Raw genomic sequence first — 16,348 nt, forward strand, 5'->3', positions numbered from 1 at the left:
TTTTATTTACCGCAATCTGTTGTACCCGAATACACCGAGATTTCACCGCTAACACACACGCGAAAAAGATTGAAGACATTTTGCTCGCGATATTAGCGAGATTAGATTTTTGCCTCTCTCGCTTCGTTACACATCGCAAAGAGAGAAAGATTGTTACGTTTTCTTATAGGAAATTATTTGGTGGTTACGGGCACATGGTGAGCGTTTAAGGTTTAAATCATGCGATTCTGGCATTTAAATAATACAATTTCTGGGTATTACTTGGGGCTTACAGTCGGTTGAAAATAATCCCCGCGTGCGCGGATAAAATCCCACGGAAACGATACATACTCGAAACGAAACGGATGTCAGCGTTTTTCGAGATTTTTGCATTTTTACCTTTCTTTTTGCACATAATGCGCTAAAGTGAGATTACGCCGTATTATCAATTCTTTGTTCAAGCGGGGGAGAAATGCAAACGTTCGCGCGCATACCAGATCGCTTTTTCATTTCGCTTTGCGCACACCGTGTCCTATAGTGTACTATTTCGCATACGTGTTTCTTTTTTTTCTCTTTTTATCCGTACGATAATCGCATTATTTTTAAGCATCCTTTTCATTTACAGCGCGGTACTAATAACAAGTCTATAGCTATTCCATTAGTCGTTAAACGAATCTGCTTCGTCGCAATTTTGTGAACTTGCGAAGTTTACTGAAGTTATTAAAAATATATTTTAATGTACTCTTTTAAATAGAATGAGTGATATTATCACTGTGATAAGCAGTGGTTTAAATTATAAACATAACTGTCAAAACAGTGAAATCTCACTGAGGATGACGATAATGATTTTACAGTGAAATTTTACTGCCATAATAGATGATGCAAAAGACGGAGAAGCAAAGTGTGAATATTCTTACTGAAATATTCATCGCTTTTTGGTAAAATTTTATTATTGGTTTAACCAGTAATATTTATTAAAATCTAATTATTAAGCTCTTCTATATATTTCGTTATAAAGCCTCAAAGCTTATTACAATTGCTCGGTAGATTCAAAATTGTTACAAATTGCATATCATCGTTGCATTTTCACGCATTATTTCCCGCGGATAAACAGCGTCGGACTTTACTGTTCCATTTTATTTCTATAACGATACATTTGTCTCTCAAGAAAAATTCGATCGCTTTGCACTAAGAAAGTTTGCGCAAATCACAGTTTTCACTTATCAGAACTCGTATTTTCTTTTTAAATGATGCAAGAAGAGAGTTACTATATATATTGAACTGTAGTGTTTTCTTTTATTTCTTGTGCGTATCGTATTTAATCAAATATCTCATAATTTAGTATTATATATATATGTCTCGTCTCTGTTTTAATAATAATTTAAAAATGATCAATTATACAAATTAAACTTTACATGAATGATGTATTGGCAAACGCACAACAAAAAGACAAAGTTCAATAAATTATTAATAATCTTTGAAATTAAAACTAGGCCATTTATAAAATCATAGAAGCACCCATATATATGCATCGTTATACATTTGCATACATACACATACACTTGCATACACATGAACATTTATCAATATAAGATCCACTTAAAGATTACGTGACATTTCCATCAACCTACTGCTTCGTATATATGCAGATTTCAACAACATTGTGCGCTTCGTGTGTTTCATGTGGTCATGACATTTTTTTATTGCGACAATGTACCCTTGAATATATTCAAATATTACGACAGAATTGGAACGTTAGTTGGCGCAATATTTTAATGTAAAAATGGAGATTTCCAGCATAATAAATATGTATTAGATTATATATAAGCAATACGTGAGAGAGAACGTTATTTAAAAAAGAAAAGTAATTAAAATAAACATATATGTTTTACACCATGTATACACCATTTCCAACTAAATCAAATGTTGAATTATTTATATTTTATGTTTGTGTGTTAAGCTAATATTTTTATAAAAGTATAATTGTAATATTATTTTTCTATTAAAAGATTAGTGAAAAATTTTAATAATAGGATAATTAGAAAATAATGCTTTAATAATACTTATACATATAAAAAAATATATATATATATATATGTACATATATAATATATAAATATATAATATATAAATAATATCTAAATAAAAAATAGATATTATATATATACGTATATTTATTATACATATATTAACACATGTTATGCACACATTATTCATTTCCTAAACAAGATATCGATAAAAACTAAGAACATTTTGTTATTTATTTTGAAATCACAAAATGCAAAAAATGCATTATGCCTCTTTCTCATAAAGCCTAATTAAAACCACTTTACTACTAAAATGCTAGTCTCAGCGCAAAGAGATGGTCGATCAGATTACAAGCTATACTTTAAGCACCGTCTAAGCAGTAATTTAGCTGGACACCACTTTAAGTTTCGCCAAGCAGAAGAAGTGTAATCAGATTTTAACTCGTGCATCTTACCATCTATAAAAGCTATTTAAAATTGCGTTTTCTTTTCGACAAGAAGTGCCACCGCTGCAGTGCGCGTTAATTATCACGAGATAAGGTGGGAAAGCGAATTTTTTGTTTTTATCATAATGCACCTGTACATTTCATAGTAATTATCACTCTCTGCACTAATGCAATTAAATATAAAAAAGTCACACAGACAGCGGAAATTAGATGAAAACGGGATAAAATTTAATATAAAGTATTCATTATTTTCAAATCAAATATAAAATATTGTAATTATATATGTCTCTGTGTAAGCAAAAAAATGTTACAGTTATGATTATATATTTATTTATAAAAATATATATTTTTTGTCTGTATGTACAAAATGTACACTATGTATATATTTATTGTGCATATAATACTATGTATTTATTGCGTGTGCTATTATTAATATAAAATTTTTTACAATATTCACATATATTCCGAATCGATCATAGAGAAATAAGAACGCGCATATAACATTCTCTTTCACAATCAGAGCTTAATAAGTAGAATTCAATATAAGTTGAATTTAAAAGTTGAATGAGCTCTTAATGCTCATGATCGTTTTATTCTTACTCTGCGAGAAAGGAATTCTTTCCATCTAATCAATCTTAAAGAGATTAACTCTTAGGAGAACTTCTTGCCGTTTCCTTGGGGTAATATCCGGTTAAGTCATCTCGGTTGTTAATTATGGCAATTTCCAGTTATCAGTTTTCCAACATGTCATTAGTTTAAGTCGAGATATGTTTGTGCCCGATGTCAGAATATTTTATCAAAAGCAATTATATGTATATTCAAAAGCTTGTATTTGTACTATTTAAAGTTTTAAATAATTTTGCAATTTACATTATTTTTATTATTTGTATTTACTCTGTAAATGTTCTTTCATCATAATTATTATTTATTTGTATTTTACTTCATTCTGTTTTTATCTATCAGTTTATACGATATCCTAAAATTACGAGTCCTAGAAGTCTTGTTCTTGCGGGACTTCAATTAAACGTTAATAATTCGACAACATGTTTACGTGTGTCTGACAATAACGCAATATGCCTATATGCTTTGCGCTTATAGACCGACATGCTTCTCTAATAATGCGTATGTACTGGAACCACCTGAATGCTTGCGTATTAATGGAATTTGAGCCAATAAATACCGATAAGGATATGTAGTTGGCGTTATCGTGTTGTTTATAATATATATGGCATTGATAAATTAAATTTATATAAATAAAAATTCAAACTAGAACAAGATACAATATCATAAAACTATAAAACAAAATAAAAATAAAAAAAATTTTATAACTTAAATAAAAAATATATGTCTCTGTACGACTTTGCTCGCTGCAGTATTATGAATAGATACTGATTATTCAAAAGAATAAGCTATGAAATATAGAAATAATATATTAATAATGTAAAATTAATTTTGTTATAATTTACGCCTTAAAAATAATATTAAAAATTAAAAAAGTTTAATATAAAATAATAAATTAATACGACAGATTTCTATTGCTCTCTGTACTACAATAGTTGAAACTATGAAATTTTTATTTTCGAAAGCTTGTGAATAAAATCTTGATTGTAGCTGTGATTGTTTAATTTGAGCAAATAGGCATGTAATATCAGTGAGTGTTCGATGAAGAAGCTTAATATCCAACATTAAATAAATATGTGTATGCGGGGATTATTTGATTTAGATAGAGCGGATGTGCTGTTGTCGATAAAGATTACTCTTGCGGTTACAAAATAATATATATTTCAGTCACACTTTTACGAAACTAATCTGTGTAAAATTCCTGTAACTTTAATTCGATTAGAAACTTTTATAAAAGTATAACATTTTCCTATAATCAGATTATAATTTCAAACTCTCTCATTATTATAATAATATTTCGTATACTCCGATAGTGTGTGTGTGCACAAAAACAATGGCGATTTATATCGCGATTTAGTAAACGTTACGTTAACATGATCGTAATATAACGCAGTATTAATTACTAATCATACTATTATACGCGTCTTTCGATAGGCATAAATTCGCGGCGGGATAATTCCGCGTTCGAGAATTCGTCATTATTCATTACGATCGATAGAAATAATCCTCTTAACGCGTTGGACGCGGAGGATCGGACAATCGTAAATGATCTGATCGTGTGCATACATACATATACACAAACTAGTTTCCTGATGCCGATCGTATATGTACACATATGTATTTCGAAACTATCGCCGATCGCAGAAGATCGCGGGGCGCTGCACATATCCTTCCTTTCGCCAATCATCTCGGTTATTTGAATCACATCCGCGTAATTATCGGCGCATCCGCGCGCGGGAGACCGGGAGGCAACGATCGATGATGACACAGATCAGAGAGGACGAAGAGAGGAGGGAAAGGGGACGTTTTCTGTCGGCGCATAAGCGTATCGGTTCCGACCATCCGCCCCCGTTACGGGCAAACATTTTCGATACATCGATCATTGGTTTTTTTCACCCTCCTGCACACGCCGATGCACCCTATATACGGAGTAGCGCGTATCTCTACGTATGTGTATGTGTAGCTAGATTGCGCCGACTAAACCCGGGCCTGTGCGTGCGTCACATGCCGTCGGTATCGCTAATTGCGCCACCCATTAAGGATCCTCCAATTTGCACAATGCACGCTCGTTACGATTAGCAGCGTGGACGACTGTCGGCGTATATTTAAAGTGTCGTATATATACCGACTCTCTCTCTCTCTCTCTGTATGTCAGTGTATTTACGGAGCTTCCTTCTCTCTCCTAGCATCGCGCGACGATGGTCAATCGAGGGACACGCGTCGATTAAATGCACTCGAGTGCCGAATTCAATTTATCACGCTGTTTCGCGCTGCGCGACTGATGAATTATTTCTCTACATCGGCGAACACATGTGCTTCTAGAGACGCGAGTCGATCGTTCGTATACCTTATTATATCAAACTTTTACGTCGTTTCTTTTTCTTTCAACTTGCACCGGGATCTCGAGATAAATGTAATATCAAGGATTTTGAGATAACGATATAACATGTTTACTACAAGATTTAAGATTCGGTATTTTATCTCGCGATATTTTAAATCGCAGTGAGTGTGTTAATCTAATATAATTAATACCTTGCTTAATACAAACTTTTCACGATTTGAAGATAAATGTATTTAATTGCGAATCTCGATTTCGTTCGTTATCTTTTTTTCTAAATTAAAATGATCAATTTGGTTGATAAAAATCGCGAAATATTCGCAATTTGATTACACCGGACGTTATTCAAGCGTAACTTTTTAATTAAAAAATCGCGCGCGCTCTGGAGATTACAAGAAAATTCACGTGAACGGAAGAAAAGGCGATTACTACTAGGTACTCGACGTGATTGCAAGTTGCTATCGACGCGTTTGCCGAGTGCTAAAAGTGCGTGCGAGACGCTAAGTGTGCGGGGTAGAAATTGGAAGCGGGCTGCGTACATTACTACTACTACTGTCGTGCGTTTTAATTATGGTCATCCAAGTTCGCTCGTCTCGCACGTTTTTGCTCGCTCGAATACGGCAGCACGCTATTTCGAGATTATTCCTCCTAATTATTTTAATTGCTCATGCTTATGGGACACAATGCTGAAGGCGAATATATAGTCCCGTAGCGAAAGTGTTATGTTGTGGGAGGCATAATTATCTCTGAAATAGATATCATTTGCTGCTACATCGACTGCTGTATTTTAATATTACATTCCTTGGATAATTAAACGCGCCTGCGCGGGAAGTGTTTCTTTAATAAATAATTAGTTGTGTACCATTAAGGTTACCATACCGCCACTTGGCGGTGTAATATCGATTAATGCAAACACGGAAGCGCATCCTTAGCCAATATAAACTTCAGTAAAGAAGGAACAAATTTATCGGTAGCGATATCGATCGTGAAGCATCGTAAGATAGCCGATAAAATCCTTGAGTCTCGAGTATTTCGCGGCAATAAAGATGCGCGTCCTGAATATAATAAAATGTTGTAAAAAAAAGACGTAACAGTTCTCTCTCCAATTTGTATCGATGTACGAAGTTGTCTTTTACTATCCCGCATCTGGCCTTAAAAAACCGACGGTAATGCAAGAGAAATATTTTCCCTTTAGCTTTCCGGGCGCGTATTTCCGGTGGTATTTTATCGTTACGATATATATACCGTATAGCTGCATCGCATATAGGAATATATCGCGCGAGAGGAACCGCCTCTCTTTCGCGAGAGCGGTTTATTCATCCCGTTCAATCCTTACGAAGACGCGACGCGTGTAATGAAACGCTCGGATTGATGTAATAACGCTTTGCTTCTGGCGCGCATCTTCCCGAAATTGTCTTACCGAGACGAGAAGAGAGAGCTGTTATTCTCTCCTGCCGCAAAACTCTTGTTCCCTGCACGCGCGAATATAAGGAAGTCGGTATGTGAATGGATCGCGATTTCTCGAGGATCTGTGAAACATTTTTCGCCAGCGGCTCATAAATATCGCACATCTCGCGCGATCTTACTCTTCCTTCTTTCCAGGCCGTTACCGGCGTTTTCTCTTCCTGGGCCGACCGAGTGCGGAGAGAGACATCGGAGTGTCGAGACAGGAGATGGGGACTTTAAACGCGATTTTTCGTCGCAATCGCGTCGACTAGATTTATAGAGGGGATGGATTCTTGGGCGATCTTATCCAGGGTCTGAGACTCTTCATCATATCATCGTAGTGGTTGAAAAGCACCCTCCCATCACCCGGAGGTATAAATACGCGGCTATTCAGGGTTCTCCGGGGATATATATATATATATATATATATGCTGGTATTATCGGTTATTTCTCTCCGTTCGTCGTTATCGGACGCGAGAAATCCATCCCTCCCTTGCAGCGGTGTCGTTACTCCCTCAGTAACTACCGGAAGCGTAAAGCACGCGACAAGTTAAAGCGCGCACGCCCCTAATGACGGTTAAAGTATCGCGTTCTGCGGATCGGTAACTTGAAGTGAACTTCATGAAACGTTGACGAAACTCGTTATACAGATTAATCGAATTTTTTCAATTATTTGACAAAGTTAGTCGGTCGAAACTTTGACAGATCATTTACTCATTTAAAATCGTCGATTAAATATCACAGAGATATAAGGTAAAATTAAATTGCAATTCTATTAGTACACAAACGTGGTGTAAAGTGTATAATAAATGTATAATAAATGAAAAATTTGTGCGGCAGATAGGTCGAATGAAAATTTTTACAGTTCAACGCGAAATTAGAATAGTCACTATTTAAAGCGCTGTTTTTATAGAATTTTGCAAGCGAGCGAATCAGGAATAATGAGTAAAATTTAATTAAATGCTATTAAGAAATAGTGCTAATTAAATTACACCGGTTTATAATTATCCTTAATTTCCCTGCCTGTAAAATTCGTTGTATCCCACCTTATCTACCTGTTACCCTTGTAAATGTACCGACAATAGAATTTCCCTCTATACTTGAAAATATTCCGCTGACGTTCTCTTTTTGTTAGTCTCTTCCTTTTCCCTCTAAACTCCACCACTTTATGCGCGATGAGTGTTATCTTGAAATTACAATACATTCGACGCGTATTACCTTAGTTTCGCGAAATCAGTTCCTGTCCGTTCGCCGGAAGTTTCTTTGCGGAGATCCTTTCGCGGACTATCCCGTCTCTCCATTTCGCGCGAGTTTCCGGCTTTCCTTTGCGACGAGGCGACCGCGTGCAATAGTCGTGTAATGAGGTGCCAGACAGCGCCTCGCGGAGTCGTTTATATCGGGACTCGGCAAAGTTTCCGAAAGGAAGGTCGGCGACCGACCGAGGAGCCTTCCCGGATTTCACGGCCGGAAGGAGACGACGACCAGTCTACACTCTTTGTGTTCGCATAATTATAAAAAAAGAAGGACAGGAAGGAACGAATGGAAGATCCTCTCCCTTCTCTTGCGAACTTGATCCGCGGCTTTGAATTACGGTCGCGGTGCATTTCTACGAGATATCGTCCGGCTGCGCAAAGTTTTGAAGAGAGCTACGAAAGCTATGTATATACATCCCTATATAAAGTTGTACACACACAGTGGGATCCCCGATCGCAAAGTCACGTCTGGCTTTATAGCGGACATGAGCGGAAATCAGAAATATCCCTTTTCAGCTCTTGGTACCTCTTTTAACCCTTTGCGTTCAATGTTGGCTCTCTGTCGTAATATCGATGTGCGATTACATTACGAAATTAAATTCGAGTTCTTCAATATATTCTCAAATTCTAAACGCAATAGTAAAATAATCTGATAGTGCGCATTTTTATATGTTTTTTAATGTTTTGTATAAAAACAAAATTAATAGGTTAATTTCAGGTAAGTAATTTTCGGATAAACAATATGAATGAAACGTTGCGTTATTGTAAAATCTCTACAAAAGGTTGAAAAGATTTTAAATGTTATTACTATAAAGCAGATTGCATTTACAAATTTTCTTTATATTAAAGCTGTTTATATACTGTAAAAGTGTTATTTATATTTCAGTAATGACAATTTTTGTAATTGTATTGTACAACACAATTTTTGGAAAAACGATAATAATAATGTGCGATTTCTTTTGTTAAGTAAAACTATGTTTGGCGTATTTCATGGAATATTATATTATTTGCTGATTAATTAGCATGCTATTACAATTCGCACATTTCACAAAAGATAATGATGTTAGCTTTGTTGTTTATGCTCGTCATCATTCAAAGGGAGTGTGCATTTGTTTAATTGAATAATGTGACCATAACACTTACAATGATAATTACTATTACACACACTATATCGTACACACTTATTAATGAATATCATATTATCGAAATTTCATAAATAAAAATTTATATATATTTTACAGATTTATATATATTACAAGAATGATAGAATGTGCGTTTATATTTGATACGATCAAAAATAATAGAATTATCCTGAAATTTATTTTTTTTGAAAAGTCAGTAGACTATAGAACGTGAAAGAGACGCGTGCGAAAGCATTCCTTTAAGTTATGCTAAAATGTTCGGATAGTTTCACTTCGAGTTTATTCAAAGTTTGACGGTGAAGTGTATTCTTCGGTGAAATCTAGATACGAAAGTTCGCGCTGCAAATGGAAGGAATGTCATGAATTTTAGAAGAATGTGTTACATGTCGACGATTGTCTGAGAGACGCAACAGATGCCAAAGGAAAGGAGAGACACATTATATACTTTTAGATAAGATCCGAGAGCCTTTTAATGACACCAAAAACTTTTTTGCGTAGATACACCGTTCCAATTTCAAGAAAATTTGCCAATTCAACATGATTCTACCAAATGACGCGGATATATCTCGCGACCTAATCCAGAGTTTCAAGAGTACAAGAGTTATTTGTTATCTGCAGTCGTGCAAGTATTTTTCTCGCTTTTTTTTTCTCTCTTCCCGCACAACGCCGAGTGATTATACGACGACTTCCGCGCTTCGGACTTTCAGCAACTTCTAAAAACATTTCTTCGCAAAAGTTTGCGAGATAAACTTGCCGATGTAGCCGGACGGAGACTCTCGTTGGACTCTCGGCCGAAGGACCGAGTCCTGGAGCAGCACACGCCGCAGCCACGAACGAGGGCTAATAACCTGGGAAGTTAATTACTGCTGTAAACTGCGAGAAGGGTTGTTTGCTTACCCCATCGCGCCGTCGAGGGTCTAACTGACATAAGGTAGCCTCGTTACACCAAACTCCCTGCTTACGTTCGTCGGTCCATCGAAGCGATCGCGTATCGTGAAAAGCTTTCTCGCGGCGAAAATTGACTTAATGCCGTGTCACCGCGTCCGAAAACTACGCGGAAAATCAAGCATACGTCCGGTAACACGAGTCCGCTTTAATTAGATGATAGCGCGCGCGCGCGCGCGACGGAAATTGGCTCTCGTCACGAGAGGACGCAATTGCGAGCGGGTACCATTTTTGAGATCGGGGGAAATGATCGTGTTCTGATTTCCTTTCATTAATTCGTAACTTGACGCGTTTCATAATTTGCATCATAAAACCTTTTACTGTTAATATATTCCTTTAATACACGCGCAGTGTGTATTTATTTCGGAAATTGTGCGCATTTCTCTTTATCGAATGCATTTAGTATATATTTATAAATATAGAATATTTCATATTTCAATATATTCTTGTCGCAAAAATATTCTTGTGCGCGTATTAACAGTGTTTCTATTAAAAATTTATTATATTGTGAAGAATAGATCCATTTGCAACACAAAATAATACAAAATAAATCTTATTAGAAAATAAGTTTCATAACACTATATTTGTAGCTTTAGTTGATATTAACGTAATATATTTTACTATTTATTTATAACTTCAATTGAAAATAATGTAATATATTCTATCATCAGATATGTACATCTACATCATGTGTCTGATAAGAGTAAAAATAATGTATATGCCAGTATATATGTTTCTAAAATATGCTAGCGGAAACTAGTAATTAAATATTATATTTTAGAGAGATATTAGAGAGATAAAAATAAATCTGCTAAATTTACGAGTCAGTGACAGTAACAGTGGAAATAACGCCATTAATAAGAATGATGCATCATCTCAGCAAAATTGTCTTTATCGTCTGTCTGGATAATGAATGAATTAAGTTGGCCATAAGCCATGAAGAAAATTACCCGTATAAATAACACCCGGAGACTTCACAGCCGTGGTGAGCCGTATGAGAATTTTTGCTGACGGTAATATTTTCTGACCACCTCGCTGCATTCGTAACCGTAAATTATTTCGTAAAACGCAAAGCGTTTTTGTCGGTTATGTTCTTTAAAGTCTCTGTGCTTTTAATCCGCGGCCAATTTACACGTTGTCGCTTTATTTTGCCCCGTCCACTCGTGCGATTTCTCCTGGTTGTTTTAATGCTTTTATTCGGTCGCGATGTTATCCGATTTTTATGTGATTAGGATGAAGTACGGTTTCCCTGAAAACATCTCAACGCGATTATGTAAACCTGCATCTCTATTACTCGGATTTACAGATAATTTATCCCGCATAGATAAGCTTACACTCTCCCTTCTCGTATTATTGTCTCTACAAAAAGTGTCTGTTTATTTAATGCAGAGAAATGATTGAGATATTCATTTTTGATACAACTGAACATTAGTAATCTTTGTACTTTCTTTATATACATAATGATGACTCTTCATCTTTCGTTTCACTGATATCTATCGACAGATGAAATTATGTTTATGTTACGTCGAAAAGATAGATATGCATTTTTTTTTCATTGAGATATAACACCAGCATTTTACTTCAAACGCGAACGTTGCTATAGAACATATCAAAGAATCGCAAAGTGCATGCCGCTTTTCCGGAGTGAATGTTTCCAAGGTATCCGACAGAGCCGAGAATAAGAGCAAAGGAGAGTAGAGAGATATAAAGGGCTGTTTCTATCAAGACTTTTTCCATTTATCAGACAATTTTCCAAAGAGACATGTAAAAAGGCAGATAGCAGATATATTCATAGCAAGAATTATTATGCAACTTTAGTCATAAGACCATTCGAGTTTCGTGTGCAACAATGTGTGTCACATTCTATATAAAGAAGGTAAAACTTTCTATTGATGTACTTTTCGTGGTATGAGAATGCGAAAAAAACTGCGTATTGTAGGAGAGACCATCGCATAAATAATAATATCATTTTATGAATCGAGACCGCGATCGATTTATGTAACGAAAAAGTATTGTGTGCTTCGTAACTTCTCTCGATTTATTCCCCTTTTTTTCTTTCCGCGGAAATTATTCTCTCGCCGATTGTATCGCTAGTATGATTTTTACCGCATCCTTTATGATACAACTTTTACCCGAAAAAATGTGTGTGATGGCACTTTATTATATTACAGAACGAAGTTTACTTCAAAGAAGCCATTGAATTTTAGAGGTAGAAGCGAAATTTTCATACCGTTCTTGAATACTCAACACACGTAGGATAATGAAAAATGGTCTTCGATATGGAAAAAAAAATTTTGCAACGATGCTCACGATATTTCGCGGTAATAGCAAATTTATTCTTGGTAGAAAGCACGACGCCGGTTGCAAAGATTAAATTGACCTCCGCGACGATGCCGTAAAAGAAATGCAGGAGGGGAGGAGTGGCGAACCACCTGTATAATTAGGCATAGGACGCGATAGCAGTTACGAGACCAACACGCATAAACGCCTTGCACACGCGAGATGGTGCGGCTCTAGATGTTCGCCATTTTTCAAACGTCCGAGGGTCGAAAAATCTTATCGCCCGCCGCAAGCCGACGTTATAACCGGTGCGCAATGTTACGAGATCGGCACTTTTCGCAGGAAACTGCAAATCTCTTCCTGTCTAAGACCGAGTTATAATAATAATGCACACATCTGGCTGTGTGCGATTTCGCGAAATTCTAAAGTGCCCAGCGAAATCGATTCTCGCACATGTCGATGCACATGTCAGTGCGTTTTGCCGCGGGGATTTTGGTGAAATCTCGTGGCGTATTACTATTTTGAAATCTGAAATACGAAATTGGGTTATCAACGGTATATCGCAAAACACGCAGCATACGTGAAATGTTTTGTGAAATGTTTTATGAAAAATATTTTACGTATTGATTATCTTCAATTATAGTCAAGCGCGACGATTACTTGTTTGTATCAACTTATCTTTGTTTTTAGATTAAACAAACGTCATGCCAATGCAATAATTTCGAATATAGTAAATAACAGATAAACAAGTTGTTGAACGTTTGCGCTTGATACAAGCACGTATATATAATAGTTTTCAATTTTTAAATTCACATACGTTTTAATTGTTGCTGTTAAACTATGCTGTTAACTATGTAAAACAGTAACGTGAAATAATTGGAATAATTATCACGCTCTTAGATAATATAAAAATAAAGCAGTATGAGAAATTATTTAATGTCATTTGATATTGACATTATTACTAAAATAATCTGTGTATCGATCTTATTGTTAGTATCGACTGCAATTGTTAGCTTATCAAATGTAAGCGATAAAGACGTATCTATTGAGATTGTGTGTGGAATTTTTTGAAGTTCATCACGATATAAAAGTAAGGAGTAAACAATTTCGAGGCAAACAATCACTATGCTTCGCACGTGCATCTTCGTTGCAGCTTCGTTGATCGTTTTGACCGGCTCGGTCCCGATTCAGAAACCCGGTAAAGATTGGTACAAGAACAGTCTCATATATCAGATTTATCCGAGAAGTTTCAAGGACAGTAATGGAGACGGTATAGGCGATTTGAACGGTATTACCAGCAAATTAGAACATATTGCGGATATCGGTGCCGACGCGTTATGGCTGTCACCGATCTACATCAGTCCGCAGGCAGATTTTGGCTACGACATTGCCAATTTTACCGATATTAACCCAGAATATGGTACCTTAGCCGACTTTGACAGACTCGTGGCGAAAGCAAAGTCCCTCGGGTTGAAAGTGCTTCTCGACTTCGTGCCAAATCACAGCTCTAACGAGCACGAATGGTTCAAGAAAAGCATCCAACGGATCAAACCCTACGACGAGTATTATGTCTGGCGTGACGCGAAGATAGTAAACAGCACCAGGCAACCGCCGAACAACTGGTTGAGCGTCTTCCAAGGCTCTGCTTGGGAATGGAACGAGGTACGGAAACAATATTATCTGCACCAGTTCGTCGCCGGACAGCCGGATCTCAACTATCACAGCACTGTATTGCAACAAGAGATGAAGAACGTGTTGAAATTCTGGATGAATCACGGCGTGGAAGGCTTTCGCATTGACGCCATCAACCACATGTACGAGGATGCCCGTTTCTTGGATGAGCCCCGATCAAACGTACCCGGATTACCAGACGATGACTACGACAGATTGGACCATATTTATACAAAGAATCTTCTCGAGACTTACGAAGTTCTCAAGTCCTGGAGACAGGTGCTGGACAATCATTCCCTGACTGCCGACACAAAGATGATCCTTACCGAGGCATATGCAGATTTCAATCTCACTATATTGTACTATACGTCGGGCTCGAATGTGCCCTTCAACTTTATGTTTATTGCTGATCTAAACAACAAGTCCACCGCGCCTGACTTTAAGCGCTCCATCGATCGCTGGATGAATAATATACCTAACAATCCTGCGTACGTCGCAAACTGGGTAGTGGGTAATCACGATAATCATCGCGCGGCTTCCAGATTCGGTGAAAAACGGGCCGATCAACTTTCTATGCTGGCGACAGTTTTACCCGGCGTAAGCGTGATTTACAACGGCGACGAGATCGGCATGCTCGACAGAAATTTTACGTATGAAGAAACCAAGGATCCCGCTGGATGTAACGCTGGACCCGACAGGTACTAACACGAAATAAATCTGAATCGTATTACGTAATACATAGCAAACTTGAAATGAAATCCATAAATGCATCCTTGTATTTGCGATTCATATTTTTTGTATAATATTATAATATTATTTTCTGAATATGGTAATATAATAAAAAGTCGATTTACTATATTAAATTTAATCATATATCAAATTATATCAAAAATACTATTATTCAGAAATTATTATTCAAAGTTTTTATTAATTTATATGTATGTATATGTATTTGTTTTAGATGTATATGTATTTGTTACTGATATTTGCACAAATTAAGTTGGTAGCAATTTAATTAATTTAACTTAAAATTATTTTAGAATTTGGTCAGAGTATAATTATTTTTTAGACAGCATAATTATTTTAGAATAAAATTGATTTTTTCTATTTTAATCGCGTGTATTGAAATGTGTGTACGTATTACCTATTTAAACAATTGAAAGTAATACAATTATTTAGGATCTCTTAACAAATCTCATTTGCATTTAAAAAAAGAATGTATCGCGTTCAATATAAATTTATTTTAAGTTCTATTAATCAAATTTAAAAAATAACCTTTTTATACGCGCATTAAATAAATAAATTTATTATTACATTATTTTAGGTATCATTTGAAGTCGCGAGATCCGGAAAGAACGCCTTTCCAGTGGGACAGCAGTACCAGCGCTGGTTTCTCCACGAGCAATGAAACGTGGCTTCCGGTGAACAGCAATTATAGAACTCTGAATTTAGCGGCGCAAAAAACCGCGACTGTGTCTCACTACAAAGTATTCAAGTCCCTGGCGCAATTGAAGAAGAAACCTGTCATCGAACAAGGCTCTCTGGAGAGCGTGTTGGTAACAGAGAAAATTCTAGGAGTCGTACGACGACATAACACATCCGTCGTAACGCTCCTGGTTAACTTTGCCGACACACCGGTCACCGTTGACGCCAGGACTTGGATGAATATCCCGGAGCAGTTGATCGTCTATGCACCTAGCGTGCACTCCAAGCTAGTTGCAGGATTACACGTTGACACGACTAACATTACCGTGCCTGGCTCGGCCTCCGTCGTGCTCACCACAGCAGATTTGATTTAGCAAATTCCTGCTTATCTCATACTCGTGGATAACTCTCTACTAAAGCGAAGTTTTGGTTATATATGTGTGTAAATGTATGTACAAGTCACTTTCTCGATGAGCGTCTTGTATTAATCTGTGTTGAGAGAATAGATATTCAAAGTAAATTTTCTTTTTTTATTGTGTTATATTAACATCCTTCCCCTACTAGCTAATTTTATTCGTCATTAATTATTGTGACAGTATTCAAAATTAAAAATGAGCTCATTCTCATCTGCGTATATACAAATATGTATTTTTATTCAGAATAAATGTCATCCGAATTGAAAAAAATAAATAATTCTTTGATATTGTATACATACAATATAATATAAGATATAAATTTATGTTAAAGTAAACATTATTAGATTCTTAATTCTTGG

At 36.1% G+C, this 16,348-nt stretch overlaps 3 protein-coding genes across 7 annotated transcripts in view; 2 read left to right on the forward strand and 1 right to left on the reverse strand.

Annotated features, from left to right (window-relative positions):
- LOC145935822 (uncharacterized) overlaps positions 1-10,533 on the forward strand; it is an 86,374-nt gene extending 75,841 nt beyond the window's left edge. The window contains exon 9 of one of the 2 annotated variants that reach the window (XR_014425287.1): positions 9,751-10,533. The gene's annotated coding sequence lies outside the window, so the exon portion shown is untranslated. Of the gene's footprint in view, positions 1-7,013; positions 7,674-9,750 lie in introns of those variants that run through there. The other variant, XR_014425285.1, reaches the window with a different exon arrangement.
- The window catches only part of LOC145935802 (uncharacterized), a 188,830-nt gene that overhangs the window by 30,721 nt on the left and 141,761 nt on the right, over positions 1-16,348 (reverse strand). The window lies entirely within an intron of this gene.
- On the forward strand, positions 13,581-16,093 carry Hbg2 (alpha-glucosidase). Its single transcript, XM_083037349.1, has 2 exons — positions 13,581-14,846; positions 15,473-16,093. The coding sequence occupies exons 1-2, from the start codon at positions 13,603-13,605 to the stop codon at positions 15,945-15,947; spliced, it is 1,719 nt and encodes a 572-aa protein (XP_082893475.1). The 5' UTR covers positions 13,581-13,602; the 3' UTR covers positions 15,948-16,093.

The sequence above is a fragment of the Prenolepis imparis genome, unplaced genomic scaffold (genome assembly GCF_030444845.1).
Source record: "Prenolepis imparis isolate NDT839.2.m4 unplaced genomic scaffold, iyPreImpa1.0 SCAF_1, whole genome shotgun sequence".
NCBI classification, from domain to species: Eukaryota; Metazoa; Arthropoda; class Insecta; order Hymenoptera; family Formicidae; genus Prenolepis; species Prenolepis imparis.

What these genes read in the sequence shown, in the direction of transcription:
- Hbg2 (XM_083037349.1), top strand. Translation starts at nt 13,603, where the DNA reads ATGCTTCGCACGTGCATCTTCGTTGCAGCTTCGTTGATCGTTTTGACC. An exon ending in TGTAACGCTGGACCCGACAG is followed by an intron (nt 14,847 to 15,472) that starts GTACTAACACGA and finishes ACATTATTTTAG; the next exon opens with GTATCATTTGAAGTCGCGAG.